The following is a 16,654-nucleotide window of genomic DNA, read 5'->3' on the forward strand; positions in this document are numbered from 1 at the left end:
TTTTTTGTCCCACTACGGACAAAATTTTACATGAAGAACTTGGAGCATCACTAGTTTTCTGTAAAAGCTGAATCCTGAATTTTGCTTCCATCATATGAAGCAAAAGTAATAAAAGCCAATTTACATTCGATGCTTTCCCTTTACCAGTCCCATGAGCAAACACACAGGATGAGACTGTCCAGCCTTACTTGTTCTATAGCAAAAGAGAAGTGAGGCAGAGTTCAGAAGTGGATCCTACACTTTCCATCCTGCTATAGGTACACTGAGACTACTTCAGTTCATTTCTTGTTCTGTAATATCAGTCTATTTTGTTTGCTTTAGCAGAAGGGAAGTCAGCAGAGAGCAGAAGTTTCAGTAAGTTATCCATCAAACAGACCAGAACAGTGAAATCATTTGGGCCACAGACATGGAAACTGTACTTAAAAACTCCTGAGAAAATGGAAGCAAAACTGTTTAGGGGAGGGTAGCACTGTGTACAGGGACCTTTCCTTACTACAGCACCAGAAATGTTTATCCTTATTGCAGTTAGCGGAAAACATTGTTCTGGCCAAGGTATTCAATCTTTAGCACAGCTGCCAGTTTACGTAGAGCTCAAGGGTCAGGAGTGTTGATGCCAACAGTTTTAATATCAAGTGTCAGCTGAGATTCTTGCACATCTGAGATCACAAGGAGAAGGCCAAGTCAGGAGAGAAGTCAGTGCTAACATTACACTCATGTAATCACTTAGACTTGCTGTTCTGAGTCTTTATCAGCTGCAAGGTACATAGAGCATTGTAGTGAGCACTGATAATACACTACATTAAGTGCTGTAGTTACAACTGACTCTGTATGCATATAGCTATCTTTGCAGGTTAGAATTTAATTTTTTTCTTTGTAAAACAAATATAAGAAACTATGAATTTGAAACGAAATGTAAAAATAACACCTATATTAAAAATAGCACTAACAGCCTGTAGGATAAACCTGATGGTCAGATGTTTTCAGAAAAAAAAAAACAGTCCTGCTCTTAAATAATCTTGCACAAATCCCCACCCTTGAAGCTAACACAAATTCACATTGTTTGCAAGTGTTTTATTAAAATCAAACAGTAAAATCTTTATCCTTTGGTGGTCTCCTGGCTAGTCTGCACTCTGGCCATCATATTTATTTCCAAGTGATGCTTAATACTCTATTTTAGTGGGTAAGATTATTAAAAATAAGGTGGTATTGCTAGCTCTGATTCAGATCAGTAGTATAGGATAATGGAAAACAAGAGTCATAAAGACAAGATATTATAATATCATGTCTCCTGAAATCACGCTCCTTTATGCATCTACACGCATATATTTATAACAATCTGTAACTTAGTAATAAAAAGAGATATTAACATTATTAAACAACTTAATATAGACATTCCTATGTATTTTAACAGTGATTTGCAATAATAATCTTTCCCCCAAGCAACTCTGAAGTGTTGAAGTTATTAACACCAATTAAAAAGTAATGGGCAATATCTGTCCTTATTAATTATGTCTTCTAGTTAAATGTCTCCATTTTGCTTTAGGAAAAACCTGGCAACAGATTATTCAAACCTGGAACTGTATCAAGTAAATGCTTGACCCCGATGGAGATGCATTTCCTATCAAGGATAAATCAGTTCTTGCAGAACTGGACATGCTCTTAATATACCACATGTAGATATATTTTCAAGAAACTGTGAGTGAGAAGGACCTGATTTGAGAGGACAGACTGCAGCACTGAGAACTGAAAGAACAGAGTAATAACAATTGTGAGGCTCAGAAATGCACATGTTGAGTCTAGCACAGCTTTGGAAAGTGCAATGAGAGGAAAATCCCTTTCTCTTCCATGAAGGTCTATTAGAATCAAGTCAGCGTGCCTTTTTCCAACATCAGATCTTTATTCTGCAGGTGCTGCATACATAGAACTCTGAGGTGAAAGGACAACAAATTCCATGTTCAAAGTGGCAGCCTGACCATCTTTGCAGCTGCACAGACTATCACCATGTGCATCAGGTGCTGTTCACTGTTTAGCAACTCAAACCCACCTGACCTCCCTGAGTATGATGCTCTGTGACAACTCATGAGTTTTCTTAAAAGGAGTACCACTGACAGAAAAAACATAAAATTGTGAAAAGCTTTTATTTCAATCTCTTGTATTACAATAGCCATAGTTTTATTATTGCTTTTTAAAATGAACTAAAAACTTTGCAATTTTACAACTGCTAGACTCTTTGTCCAGCATATGTGCTTTAGTGATATCCTGTGTAATGTACTTTATTCTGGACAAGACATTTAATCACAGAAGACAACCCCCTTTTCATTTACAAGGATTTCATATGTTTCTTTAAAAAACGTGCTCGGAAGAACCTTGAAACTGTGGGCTACCAGACATTCATTTATTGTATGACAATAATAAATACATTTTTAAAAAGTGCATTAAATGGCAATAACCCTCGTGAAGAATTCACTTGTACAAAATCTTCATGATAAGGGAAGTGCTTGGTTTGAACACAGTGCAAGCAGTCAAGTTGTCCTGAGAAGATACAGAGGTGATCATAAGCTTACCTTCATGAAGTGCATATTACCACTACTTAATGGCTTAATCCCATTTTTGTTAACCAGAAGCCTTTTGATGCTGACTGCTGAATGTGACAAGAAAACCTAAGTGCCTGTTTCCTCTTTGATGTGACAGGTGCCAGCACTGGTGTGAACGTTTAACAGCTTAACCCGGAGATCACTCCCAGCTCAGCTGCTCCACTGGCAGCCAGCAGTGCCAGAGAGCTGCACTGCCAGGAACTGCTACTGCCAGTGCTTCTCCAGCAGTGCAAGGCAAGCAAGGAGAGCAAAGGGAAACTTGGAATAATGCTTTAGTATTTAGTATTCGAGATTTTGCACATGCCAATACCCGGAGAGGTGGCGGAAGGAAGACAATACAAGCCCAACTCAGACTGCTGAGACATTCATTTCCTCCCCTCTGCACTGTGGTACATCTGGCATCACCCTTTATACTGAGAGCCTCAGCTTTATGTAATCTGTCCTTGTCTGAGATAACACTCAGACTGGACAGTTGCTGGCACATGACAGTCCCTCCCAGAAGATGGCAACAGCATCTTTCTGCCAGGAAGCCAAGGATTGCTCTGAGCTCCTGTCCAATACCAGAGGGACTTTCAGGGTCTGCTGGGTTTGCTGAGGGAAGAAACACAGTAATCTGGGAGGGAAAAGGAGGGGAACAATACCTTAAAATAGTGCCTTTTATTCAGCACAGCTGCTCCTGTGTGTGTGCACGTCCACTTCCTTCTTACTTTACTGACAAGTACATAACTTTGCCTCCAGGGACTTAACAATAGTGGATAAACTTTAATGGAATTCCCTAAGTCAGCAAGTTTCATCTAAGTAAGTGTACACAATTTCAATTGCTGCCACTAAAGATTCTTCTGCAGTCAGGGAAGGTGTGTTCCAGCTCACCTCACTCGACACCTACTCACTCTGGCATGATTTGGCACAACCTGCACTAATGCTGAGCTGCAGAATGGCAGCACTAGTCCCACAGTGTTCTCTCCACACTCAGCAGAGGTGATACAGTTTGTCACACCACAGGCAATCAACTACAGGGAGAACATCTCCATTTCTAGGGAGAATATAGATTGACTAGTGCAGATACTGTATGTCCTATACTGTCTTGTCACTTAGTCACAGGAGGGCCAGCAGAGGAGGCAAAATTCCTTACAATTAGACAATGCCTTCTTACAGATTTCTCATCTTTTGTGCCATATGAGGAAGACACGACTTACAGTTCCAGGCAAGAAGTTGCTGCCAGCTTGGTAATGGTCACTGCTCTAACCCAGGGACACTGGGTGCAGGCAGCACTTTCCCCTCTGACAATCCCACCTGAGCCTCACCTCCTCCTTCAAAACAATTTCCACCTAAATGTTCAGCCTCACAGTGCTCCTGCAAAGCAGCCAACACAGTCAATACTCAATAGTTCCAAATAGGACTGAATTTTCTGAATACTCTGCAGGAGGTGCTCAGCAGCTCATGAATCTTCATTCATGACTTTGGCTCCTCTGAAAGCCAAAGCCTAATTAGAATGAGGCAGCTTCCTCACTTGAAATCCCAGCTTTGCTAAATGGGTACCACAAAAAGGAGCAACATTAAGTTGCCAGACAAATTTTCTGGGGGTTTCTGCACTTCCAGAATTACTCAGCAGACGTTTTGGGCTAATATAGAATTGGTCATGGGTTCCTTAAAATTGTGATTTTAAAACCTACTTGTGATTTCAATAAATAAGCACCAATCCAAAATAAGATGCCCAAATAAGTGGCCTGATTGTCACAGTACAATCCTAAAAAGCAGCTTTCCTAATACCTCCAGCCAGCCAGCTCTGAAAATTCATGCTACCATATAAAGTTAAACTTTCCATGCAGTTATGAAAACAATGCCCATATGTATGAAAACAATTATGGACAATCTTTTGCTCAATAGATCCAAGCCTGTTGCCAATCCTAAACCACACTAAAAACACAGAATAAAAGTAGTAGTGCAAGAATCATGGGAAGACGGTGTGTAACAGTGTTCCTGTGCTCTCCCTGCAGTCTTGGAGTTTTATAATGAGAAGTAGTTAAATAAAGAATTCAAAGGTCCTGCTGCAGTAGTACTGGGACACTTGGGAACAGGGAGCCAGGATTCAGGATCCAAGGCTCTGTAACCTCCTCCCTGTGCTATTTTTTTCCTTATACATATCTATATATCTGTCTCATATCCATTTCTTGATTTATAATTTTACCAGAAACACTGGTAAAATCATGAGCATTCATATAATGTTTTGAGATCTTCAACTGCAACACAAGTCCAAAATTGCTCTAGTTTCCCTTAGTAAATACAGGTGCACCAGGAAAGGACAAGAGAAAAACCTATTTGGGCACCACCTGAAAAAGATGAGAATTTCCCTAAGAAGGTCTGCCTTACACACATTTTAATAACAATCACTCCTGCTGCAAACACTGGAGATAAGAAAAGGCACCTTTTTGGGTATTTTTTAAGGGAAAGAGAGGGGCTGATGGCATATTTCCATGTATGTTCTGCTCGTAGTAACATTTAATTCCCAACCCAAATATTAATGGGAATATTTAACGTGGTTACAGCCTTAATACGATATATATAAATACAAGTACTCCCTACAGTGTCTGCCATCCAAATTATGCATAAATGGAATAGTGCCCAGACTTGGTGAGATAATACAAACAAAATTAGAAACAAAACTAGTAAAGTGATTTAGTAAACAAATAGTACAAAATGAGCTCAGTTAAAAACATTCTGTGCAACCCAGAGTATTACTAGGAAAAAGAAATGTGCTGCTTTACCCTCTGGTAGTCTGACAGCATTCCTTGAAACCATTCTGCTCACACATTACAAGAAATGACATGGGCTTTCCACAAGTGAATCTCAGTAAAGATTTTGGCCCTTTCAGCTTTCAGAGAAGTTTGGAACAGTTTGTCAGGGTCACTGGCTGCTCCTCAGCCCTGGGACACTTTGCCGGGTTTGGCAGGTTTTACCAAGAAGACTGTTGCCATAGGAGCAGAGAGCCATGCCAAGGAACAGAGTGCCACCAAGACTACTGACAAGCTGCTCTGCACCCACTTCCTTTGTTCAGATGAAGTGGATCCAGCTCTCCTGACACTCCCTCGGCATCTTAAGGGGGTGGGTCCGACAGGTGAGGGTGTAGTTTTGGCCTCTGTTGTTATCCCAGTACTCCTGGCCATTGACTTGGTACCTTGCTGCAAACTGGACGAGAGAGCATAGCTGGAGGAGGAAAGGAGGCACAGGAAGGAAGAAAGTGAAAACATCGGCCTGATCCTGCCCGTTTTTCTCGGGGATGCTGTGGTGCCAGCGAGCACACACTTCGTGGAGGCTCTGCCACTGGTCGAAGGTGTAGCGCACGGACACCCGCTTCTCAAACGCCACATTGCGAACCTGGATGGTGCCACTGAGCCCCAGATCGGAGCTGGTCACCCGCTCCAGACACACCTGCTGCTCCTGAAGTCGGGAGGAGAAATCTATACAGTCTGCAGGCTGCTGGAAGTCTGGGACCAAGCATTGCATAGTAAACTCCAAGTCTGAGTTGCTGTACCAGAGGTCTGAGTTTATGGAGAGCCTGGAAAGGACATGCAAGGGGATGGATGGATCCTCGCCAGTCTGGAAGACTTTCACCTCGGTGAGCTCCAAACCCAAAGCATCGGCAAACCTCACCCGGTTCATCCGACTCTGGCACTCAGGAAGCTGACAGTGCACTGCTCTTCTCCTTTCAGGTGATGTGGGCAAAGACCTGGCTCGGCGGCGTATGATGGGCCGCAGTGCTGGGTCACAGCTGGAGGATGTGCTGCTCTGAGGGTGGTTTGGCTGGGGGCTCTTCTTGGCTGAAGTGCTGCTCTGAAAAGTCAGGCTGCTACTTGTACGGACTGCTGGGGGCTGCTGTTGTCCTCGTCGTGCTGCTCCTTCAGCCCTTAACATGTTCTCATAGAGATCAGAGAGATAGCTGGGATTTCTCCGAGGAACACGCACTTCCATTCTTAACTGATGGTAAAGAACCAGGCAATAATGAACACTGACCTTCTGAAGCACTTAATTTGGGAATGGCAGCCACGGACAATAAGGTCTGAGGTTACTGCACTGGGTGCAGGAAGAAGGATCAACTTGAATGTCACCTTGTGAATGAAGGGCACAAACCTGTTAGCTCTCAGAGCAGCTGGAAGGATCCAGCGGCGAGGGCGGTCTGTGTAGAGATGAAGGCGAGATGAAAGCAGTCTCAGGGGCCGACAAACTCGAGATCGCTGTGCTGGCTGGTGCCCCCGAGGCTCAGGCTGGAGAGGGATTCAAGGCTATCACCGCTGATACTGGAGGAGCTCACGCACAGGCTGGAGAGCGACTGGAGGCTGTCGTGCTGGATAAGTGACTCCAGGCTGTCGGAGAGGTCGCTGGATGCCGGGTGCGCCCCGAGGCACCCCCGGCCGGAGCACAGGGCGAGAGGGGCCTGCAGACTGTCCTCGCTGACCCCCACCGACCCTGCACTGCCGCGGCAGCAGCAGCAGGACGAGCAGGGCGGACACTCCAGGCTGTCACACTGGATGCTGGGCGAGTCGAGCCCGGGGAAGGCTTGCAGGCTGTCGGGCGCCAGCGAGCCGGAGCCGAGCCCGGGGCTGCTGCAGAGGCTGGAGGGGGCGCGGGGGCTGTCCCGGAGGGGGCTGTCGGGGGGGGCCGCGGCGCTGGGCCCGGGGGGACGATCCGCGCCCGGGGCCGCCACAGCGCCCATGGACGGCACAGCCCCGCTGAGCCCGGCCCGGCCCGGGCGGGCCCCGCTCCGCTCCCGCAGCGCAGGCGCCGGGCCCTGTCCCCGCCCCGGCCCGCCCCTCGCTCTGCGCTGCCCGGGACTGCCCTCGGCGGCGAAGGACGCGGGGCCGAAAGCAAAGGCAAGGCAGGGACCGGGAGAGGCCCGGCCGTGGCGCGGGGATGGGGGCGAGACTGGCGGGAGGTGGAGGGGGCGGCGGGTTCGGGAACCCCGCGGGCGCTGTTCTTGCGGAGCGCGGGCACCGCGGCGGGAACCGGCGGGGCAGCCCGGGAGGGAGCGGAGCGGGGCCCGCATCGGCGGCTGCTGCGGGCACAGCCTGTCAGCCATGCCGGGCACTGCCATCTGTCCTGGGCACTGCCATCCATCCCGGGCACTGCCATCTGTCCCGGGCATTGCCGTCTATCCCGGGCACTGCCATCCATCCCGGGCACTGCCATCCATCCCGGGCACTGCCTTCCATCCCGGGTAGTGCCGTCCCGGTGCTGCCTCTTCGCGGCCGCTGATCTGCCCCGTCCCGGCGCTCCGGGGCCCCCGTTCTCTCCTTGGCCGGGGACAGGATGGGGGAAGGCGTGTGGCAGAGGACGAGGTCAAATGTAAATTATTTTCCACTTATTTTGCATCAGTGTGCATAAGCAATGCATAAACAGCAGTGCAGTGACTGTAAAGGTGGGTCAGCAGAGCTGTTGGCCGCCTGTCACATTTGCACGCCGTGTCTGTGCACCCCAATGCGGTACCCTGGAACGGGGATGCAGCTCCTGGGAAATAAAAGAATGCCACAGATCCCGCTCTGAGTGTTTTCGGTAGGAATTGATGAGGCATTTGTTTTGGAAAAAGGAAAAGAAAAAATTAAGTATCTGGTTCAAAATTTGCATACATGAATATTACAAGAGCGCGTTTTTTGTGACACGAAAAGGACAGCTCGGCACGCACAGAACGCAGGGGGATGAGCATCCCGGTAAATTGGGAGCAGGAACACCCGCCCCGGTGGGCTGTGACGCCCGGCTCCAGGCGATCCAAGTCAATCCAAGTGCGCAGGCGGAGCGATGTTGGGAATGGTGAGGATGCTGAGCACATGACACCGCACGGGAGCTCTGGTCACGCTGGGTGACTCCCGGGTGATTCCCTGCATTGGTAATGAATGATACTGGTTCCCATTAAGCGCGTGCTGGAGGAGGGGACAGTGTTTACCAGGAGCTGGTTATGTTTATGTTCCTGCTTTAAAAATAGAATCACATTGGGAGGGTTTGGTTTGTTTCCAGCAGCTCCAGGACGTGGCGATGTCTGCGTTTGATACGCTGTGTCTTGCAAACCCAAAAGACTGGAGCCGTTTGAGGATTATGTAAAAATAAAGGTGCAGACACCCTTGAAAGAGAGGAATAATGGGACCAGGCATTCAAGAATATCCCTTATTGCTGCACAGAGAGACACAGCAGAAGGGAAACCACAGCCACACCAATGAAAACCACAAAGGAATGGTAAAGTAAGGAAATTAATTTCTCTCTTTCTAGTTACAGAACTGTCAAAATACTGTAGATGAGTTAATAAGTGCCTGGCTGTACTGTTGAGATTATCATCCTCTGCCCTGATCCACAGCAGCAGGAATGATTGTGCAGGATGATCACGCAGGTCACAAAGTCACAGAGGTGACTGCAGCAATGCTGGAGGCACGGGACATAGTTTAATTCTTTTATAAACTCTTGAATTTATGAAATCGGGTTTTTTAAAAAACGAAATTTAACTATACTGGCATAAAAACTGTGAAAACAAGATGTACATCCTGGCAAATTAACTGAACTGCAGTCACGCTAGATTAGACTGGGAGGGCACGCTTTGTTTATTCCTGTTTTGAAATGGTATTTTAAAGCTTTTCTTTTTAAAATCAGCAATATTTCTTGTTTGTAGAACAGACACTGTTTTCTGATTCTTACAGAATACATTGATTTATTCATTCTGTGTGCTTACACAGGAATGTATCTGGTTTAATTGAGGAACTACATGTTTTAGTTTTAAGCTGCCCAGATCAGTAATGCCATTCCCTTTGCTCACATGTGAGTTTTTTCTCCTGCTAACATTGTCACGACCCCATTATAACATGAAATAGTGAGTTTTGTTTGTGCCTTTTGTAAAATAGTTTGTATTGGTAGGAGAATAGACATTATGCTCCCTGCTTACTTCCACTCCTTAACTTCAAAGGAATAATCCTTTAAGTTTTGTTTCCAGTATGCAAAGGAGGGAGACAAGCAAAATTTGACTTGCAGTTACCTTTATATTGTACTTTATAATAACTTTGGTTAAATTGCAGTTTCAGGTATTATAGAAATCAGTAGTTAAATATCTGATCTCTAATATCTATTCTTTATTATCCCAAAAGTAATTTTGAGATACTCTGGCAGAGGATTCTATATAAGAGCTACATTCTATTATTATATCATCTGATAGAATTATTCACTATTGCATTAATAGTATTAAAAATACAGTACAGCATTAATAGTATAAAAGTAAAAAGTGACCATGGCAGAGTTCTGGTGAACTTTAAGAATAGTTGCAATCAATTCTCTTTTCTAAACTCAATTGCATTCTAAGCTTTTATTGTATTTCCTTTCTGATGGTCATATATGTTGCTATTTGTAAGTGATATTCTGTTTAATCCTTCATAGTTACAGCAATGGAAAAAGCCATCCAAGCACCAAAGGACTAAATAAACCAATTTCTTATGTGAAATCTTCTCCTGGAAGATTGGGCAAAAATGTATCAAGTGCCATTGAAAAGGTAAAGAATCCCCTTTTTTAACATAAGAAGAGTGCCTAGTTTAAGTCAGCTTCTTAATAACATCATATACTCTCATATCTCTTCAGATTTCCCCTGACACTCAAGATGGTAACCAACCAAATGTTCTTAAGAAGGGAAGAAACCAGCTGGACAGCAACACTCAGTCCAAAAGGTAGTTTTATGTTCAGATTGTCTCTTTAATTTGGGGTCATTTCAGACTGGTTTATTAAATGCTTGTGATTAAATCATGGCTGCTGTGTTGTGCTTTTGACTTCACTGGCCCCAGAGTTCAGCATTTATGAGGAAAACAAATCTAAGTTATCAATATGGAAACTTACTGTCCTGCCTTAGTGAATAAAATAAAATAAATCAGTAGTAGGAAGTGTTATCTCTACCAGCAAATATTAATTTTGCCTCGAGTTTCTGTGCCAGTTTTAGCTTCAGTTGTGTAAATCCCTGTCCTTGAAGGGGGTGGCAAGACCTTTGCAAACTGATGTTCAAAGAATTAGCCATTGTGACAGGACATGATCATTCTTCTCCTTCAGGATCCCGAGTGTTTGCCCATCACTGCACAGTGTGCAAGGACCAAAGAGGAGTCTCCCAGAAAGAAGGCAGAATGAATCTTTGCTGCACAGGATCCCTCCAAGCACAAAGGGCAGCACACAAGGAAACTTCTGTAGGGTTAAAGATGTCCCAGTGCAACATTTTTACTGCAGTAAAAAAGAACAGTTGGAAAAGAATCACGAAGAACATGTTGCTGGAGCCAGTCCAGGCCCTTCTAAATGGCAAGAAGCATCTGTAAGTGAAATGTTTCTTGATTTTGAATCAGTACAAATTATTAAAGAAGATGCTGAAGATGATAGTGCCAGTGACCTCTCTGATTCAGAAAGGATTCCCATTCCCCCCTCTCCCTGCACTCCACCGGAACTCATTCTCCGAGCGGAAGAAATCGATCCCGACTGTTTGGAACACGTCCCTGAAACGGGTTTTAAAGAATCAGAATATTACTACCCAGACTTCCTCCCACCCCCTTTCAACTCCTGGGACTTGAAGCAGCTGGCCATCTTTGTCCATGTGGAAGGGAAAACCGATTTCCGGCCGAAGCCAACGGGATTTCTGGAGAAATACCTGGAGCGCCTGGTGCAGCTGGAGTGGCTGCAGATGCAGACGGTGCAGAACGAGAGGGCAAAGGCAGCCAAGGGCCGGCCCCAGACTGCTCCCGGCTCCACCCGTGCCCTGAAGAGCCCTGGCAAAGGCAAGGCATTGCTCAGCCCTGTGCCCAGCAGGCAAGTGGTGCCCCAGGATAGTGTTGCCAAGCTGCCCAGGAGCTGTTTGGGTCCCAGAGGGGATCCCCACTGGGAGGGAAGTCGCCAGTTACATTCTCATCCAGGTCACTGGAGGCCGGCGGAGAGAACGGGGTGTGCAGCACCTTCTCAGAGACAGGCTGGGGACGCGAGGAGCGAACTGAGAAAGAAACCAGCTGCAAAGCAACAGCTGCTCAACCTGCAGCCCTCCGAGAACGGCTCTAAAATCCAAAGTGTTGGTAATATCAGACCCCCCAAGCAAAGCCCAGCGTTCCACGGGGCAGCTGCTCCCATCAAAGGCTTCAAAACACACACGTGCACAAATCCAAAGAACAACGGCAGCGCCAGCGGTTGTGTCCCTCCTAAAAAACCAGCGGGGGACAGGAAAATCAAAACAAATGGCACCCAGCAAATGCCACACAAATTCAAGTGAAGGAAAATTCATTAGGAAACGTTGCTGCTTTTGGCCGATGCGGGAGGGATTTCTTCCTAGGAAGATCCTGAGGAAATGTGTTCTCAATTCCGAGTCAGCACTCTTCATTTCTGTACATTTGATCTTAAGCCAGCAAGGCCAGCAGGAGATTTTTTCCCTGAAGGCAAGTGTCTTCCATTGGTCTTTCCTCCAAAATATTTACAGTTGCTCAATGAAAATAACAATGGCACAGGGTGAAGTTTAGAGAAATACATGTTTGCACCAGTCTGTTGAAGGCTGTGGTGTTCCTTGTGCTTACCATGGTGTTTTTGAGGGAATAGGGTCCATGCTCTTTTTTTCTTGCTGTTTTATGGGGCAGGTTTGATGGTGGTGTTTTCTGATGGAAAGGGCTCAGCTGTTTTATGTTAAATAATGGAGCCTGCTATCTATGCAAAGCCAACTCTAATTCTTCACAGAAGATGATGAATTGGATTTTTTGATGAAATAGATGTTATTTTTTTGAGAAGAAGAAGAATGGAGATAATGTTTTGAAATATTTTAATGCAGAAAGGATCTTTTTAAGACAAAATATTAGGGAGCAGACAGCTTCAATAGTTACAGATTAAGAAAATGGAATGTGTATTTTTGTACCTGGAATCTTCACTGTGTTTACAGAGGCTGTCCTGGAAGTTCATTTTGTAAGTCTTGATGCTTTTTGTCTTTAGAGGAAATGACCAAATTTCAAATTGCACATGGATATAATTGAGTAATGCAAAGTGAGGATATTACCAGAGACTGTGTGGCCTAATTTGCAGAACTGGTGACCTCTCAAAATCTAAAAAAATAAACTCTTAGGGGAAGAATTTAAAGGATATTGTAAGTTCAAGTAAAGATACATTTTGATACAGAAGATACCTATTTTCAGTCACCCAATATGACTGTTATTTATCCCATGGTCCAGTCTAGCTTGGATTCTTGTTTCAAGGTTTAGTGAGGTGACATGGGGAAATATCCTACAGAAGAAAGTTGTACAACCAGGATTGGGTCCTGTCCTTAGACCCTCTGTCTTCTCTTGTGTCTGTGAGATACAAGAGAATACAAAGGACAGTTCAGACAATATTCATGTGTCCATTCATCTATTACAGTTCCAACTCAGTCACAGCAGCTGGGGACATGATCTTATTTAAATTAAATTCTAGAGGATGTTTTGTATTTTCATTTAAAAATGCAATCCTGGTCAGCATTAAATTCACCCTCAGCCACCCAGTTGCAGTGTTCCTGAGCAGTGAGCTGAGGTTTGATGGACCAGATCCTACAAGTGGATCCTTCACATTGTGATAGAAAATGGAAAAAGTAGCAAATACTAAAGAGTACATCATGTATATAGCTAAATTGCACTTCTCTTGGTGAGCTCATCTTGGTTTTAAGATGCTTAGCTGTTTCTATTCTTCATTGTGCCTACCAGATCTTCAGCTTTGTAAAATTTCAAAGCATGGATTTATATATAGGTAGTTTAAAATGTGAGAATCTTAATAAATGTAGTAATAAACTAAAGTATTTTACAGTACATAAAAACATTGCTCAGGAATAGTCTTAAGAAATATTTTTAGTGGTTTTTTTCTTAGTCTGCTGGAGACCAAATGTGAAATTTTAAATTGATAAAGGAAACAAATGTAATGGTATCACGTTTCCAGATTCAGTATTTGTGAAATTACAGTTAAAATGAATTGTAGTTGCATGCACATTGAGCTCTATGCAATTAAAGTGAAACTTAATCCCACATGCTCAAAGATCAAATAAATTGGCTGTCTCAGAGGTGGGGTGGACTCAGAGGGTAGAACTGAACACCAGCAGCTACAGAGGACCAGCACATCCCATTGTCACTGTTTCACCCCTTTGCTTTGGCCCAGCCTCATCACTTATTTCAGCTTTTTTAGGTGAAAAGTTCCTGCATCCAGTGCTTCTATTTCAAGCTCTGGCCAAGTTTTGCAAGCCTGCCTTAGTCAAGTTTTCCTGATTCACACTCACAGCAGTGAAAGGTCACCTGCTCTTGCCAGTGAGCAGGAGGTCAGTGCACTGTTCTAGGCCACTGTTCTAAGCACAAAACCCGAGCAGGATCCAGGCAATAATCAGAATAGCAGGTTTTTAAACAAATTCTGTTAGGTGCAGTCATTAATTTAGCATGTTGTTACAGCACTGAATATTAGTGTATGCTAAATTTTCCTATGAAACCTTCCTGTGTATTGATGCTTTCCTGGGTTCTAAGGAGGGCATGTAGATACAGGCACATTTTGCATGGTCACTGTTTAAAGAATAAATAAGCAACATTTCAATCAGAAACCAGATGAAAGGTGATTGGCACTGAGAAAAGTTTGTTATCACAGAGATAGGAAAGTTTTGTTTTAATATAGTGCTTGTGATCTGGTGGACATCAGGCTGTTGTTGGAGATAAAAAGTGAAGCAGATGGAGATGGTGAGGCCACTTCAAATAAGTCTGAATACTTGCTCATCATCCAGCTGGGTGTGATCTGGCCAAGTAAGTTTGTCTCACATGACAATCACATCAATCTAATTTCTGTTCAGTGATTTGATACTTGTGTAGTTGTCTTTGTTCACACACAGAAATAGAAATTCTGTGTTTGCCTCAACAAACAGCTCTTGGCCTGAGCAGACCTGTAAGGGTTAGGCTTTATCCTGATTCCATTTTAACTTGACTGTGTTCTTTCTGGGTCTACAAATAAACAGAGCTCTTTTTGTGAAGAGGAATATGGTTTATGCTTCCTTCATTTTGTATTGATGTATATTGTCTTTAGAAGCACTTCTGAATATAGCAGAAGATTTTATTCCATCAAATACCTTCAGTTTAAAATTATTTAATTAAGATGCATCCATAGCATAGTGTGTGGCTATTGTATTTTTTTTACTATCTTTAGCAATAGGATCATCTATGTGTCTAAGCCTGGCATTGGTGATGCTTCTTGAAGAACAATTTGCTGTGATGTGAGATATTTAAACAGAGAGATTTATTTTTTTTTGCTGGAGGATGCCAGGGTTTAATGTTCTGCAGTGTTACCTACAGAATAAATATGCTCAGGTTGCATTTTAGATAAACAGCCAGATTGTCCTTCAGTTACACAACTATAAACTCTGAACAGCTCAGATGTTTTCAATGAAATTACCCTGTTACAAAGGTGTAAACAGAGTTTTACTCCAATATGTATAAACTGCTTTCCTTAGTTATGCTAAACTGTATTTTTAATGTATCACACAAAGAAATGTAAAGCAATACTGTTTTTCTCTTGACACATTTCTTTCTTCTGCATTACTTGCATCTCCTACTGTGGTCAGTTAAAAGTTTTACCTCCTCTGCACCATAATCCCATTACTGCTCATGTCCTTTCTGTGTTTCATTTATTGTTTGAGGTAATTTTATCTTGAATTTGCTATTTAAAGGATCTTGGTAGAAGTTTGAGAGAATTTTGGCAGTTTTTTCAGTCAGTCTGTGACACCCTTTCTTGGAGCTGATATTATAGTTGAAATTTCTGCAGAATGGAATTGCCTAGAATGTACTATTTTTTGCCTTATTTTAAAGGTATTGAGCCTTTGTTGCTCCCATTGCATCGGTTGTTTTTCATCTGAAAAATAAACAGACCACTCTGGAAGGACTGAACTCGATTAACTGAGTGTTTGCAGCCCAGCTTTTGATGTTGATAATCATGTATTGTTATTTATTTGAACTTTTTGTGAATATTTTTGCTAGCAATTTCATTGGGAGGTGATCTTGTAATTCAAAGTTCCTGTATATTTGCTACATTAAAAGTGAGATACTGCCTGTTTGGTACTGAGTTGTATTTTTTCCATCATCCTCGAGGTGGCATCTCAGGATCATTCTTTGAGGGAATTCCTGTCCTGCAGGATGGAGCTGGAGCTCAGCACATCTCAGCTCTCGCTCTGGTGACCAAGTGAGGTCATAAAAATACAAGTATTTCTACTCCACCTGGCAGTCACTTCTGTCTTGGCTGTGGTAAGGTGCAAATAATAGGAAAAACTTACTTCATCACATCCATACCTCTTTTTAAAATGCACTAATGAGTAAGTTTAGCATTTTCTGTTACAATCTGCAGGACACAGAACATGATCCAAAGAGCAGCAAAGCCGTGGGTGGATTCATGCAAAGAATCACATTCTGATATTTCTAATATCCATGGATATGTATAACTTAATTTCACTGTTCATATGTTCAGTTGAGATTCATCAAGAGGAAAATGAAGGGAGAGAGATTGAAAGGGGGAAAATGGCATTACCTGTTGCTCAAAAATCCCTTTGCATTGCTGTTCCTGTAATCTTTATATTAAGCTTTACAAAACCCCACTGTGACATACCACACAAGAATTGTACAAGCAGAACAGTCTTGCTGTTTGAGATTTTCCTGATGTCTGACCCATCCAGCCCTGCACTGCTGGTTCAGCCTGTTACAGGTATCTGTGAGTCTCAGAAGATCCCTGCCTGCCTTCCTCCCCACACTCACTGCTGCTCAAAACACTGGGGCTTATTTGACACGTATTTTTTCTTGCCTGAACAGCAGATCAGTTCTTTTCTAAGTCTTCCTTTCACACCTTCCAGAATATTATATAATATCTTTTCCAGTTCTAAAAGAGAATACACATTATGCCCAGTAAAAGCAACACAGGAGAATAGAAAATGCTGTAAGAACTATTTCCAAAGCCAGGACCTTCCCCATACTCTCTGCCACTCTCTGTCTTCTTTCTACGTGATTTTACCAGACTTAATTTTTAATTTCCTGCTTCTTTATGTAGTTTTATGTGGA

The 16,654-nt window shown here is 43.5% G+C and overlaps 2 protein-coding genes across 3 annotated transcripts; one reads left to right on the forward strand and one right to left on the reverse strand.

The window, feature by feature from the left end:
- Positions 1 to 1,919: 1,919 nt before the first annotated feature.
- PPP1R3D (protein phosphatase 1 regulatory subunit 3D) lies at positions 1,920 to 7,329 on the reverse strand. The gene has a single exon (XM_051803107.1). The coding sequence runs from the start codon at positions 6,561 to 6,563 to the stop codon at positions 5,646 to 5,648; it is 918 nt and encodes a 305-aa protein (XP_051659067.1). The 5' UTR covers positions 6,564 to 7,329; the 3' UTR covers positions 1,920 to 5,645.
- A 73-nt stretch (positions 7,330 to 7,402) lies between these two features.
- FAM217B (family with sequence similarity 217 member B) lies at positions 7,403 to 14,592 on the forward strand. 2 transcript variants are annotated; one of them, XM_051803096.1, is made up of 5 exons: positions 7,403 to 7,462; positions 8,604 to 8,821; positions 9,999 to 10,110; positions 10,197 to 10,282; positions 10,656 to 14,592. In XM_051803096.1, exons 2-5 carry the CDS (start codon positions 8,721 to 8,723, stop codon positions 11,845 to 11,847), a joined length of 1,491 nt encoding a protein of 496 aa, XP_051659056.1. In that variant the 5' UTR covers positions 7,403 to 7,462; positions 8,604 to 8,720; the 3' UTR covers positions 11,848 to 14,592. The 2 variants fall into 2 exon arrangements, with proteins under 2 accessions (XP_051659056.1, XP_051659057.1); XM_051803097.1 differs by lacking the exon at positions 7,403 to 7,462 and having other exon boundaries at positions 8,681 to 8,816.
- Positions 14,593 to 16,654: the final 2,062 nt, after the last annotated feature.

Source organism: Manacus candei, unplaced genomic scaffold, assembly GCF_025592945.1.
Source record: "Manacus candei isolate 608988 ecotype Guabito, Panama unplaced genomic scaffold, ASM2559294v1 h1tg000057l, whole genome shotgun sequence".
In the NCBI taxonomy this organism is placed as follows: domain Eukaryota; kingdom Metazoa; phylum Chordata; class Aves; order Passeriformes; family Pipridae; genus Manacus; species Manacus candei.

Coding starts and splice junctions, on each gene's coding strand:
- PPP1R3D (XM_051803107.1), bottom strand. CDS start 6,563: ATGGAAGTGCGTGTTCCTCGGAGAAATCCCAGCTATCTCTCTGATCTC.
- FAM217B (XM_051803096.1), top strand. CDS start 8,721: ATGGGACCAGGCATTCAAGAATATCCCTTATTGCTGCACAGAGAGACA. Junction 8,822..9,998: donor AACCACAAAGGAATGGTAAA/GTAAGGAAATTA, acceptor AATCCTTCATAG/TTACAGCAATGGAAAAAGCC. Junction 10,111..10,196: donor TATCAAGTGCCATTGAAAAG/GTAAAGAATCCC, acceptor ATATCTCTTCAG/ATTTCCCCTGACACTCAAGA.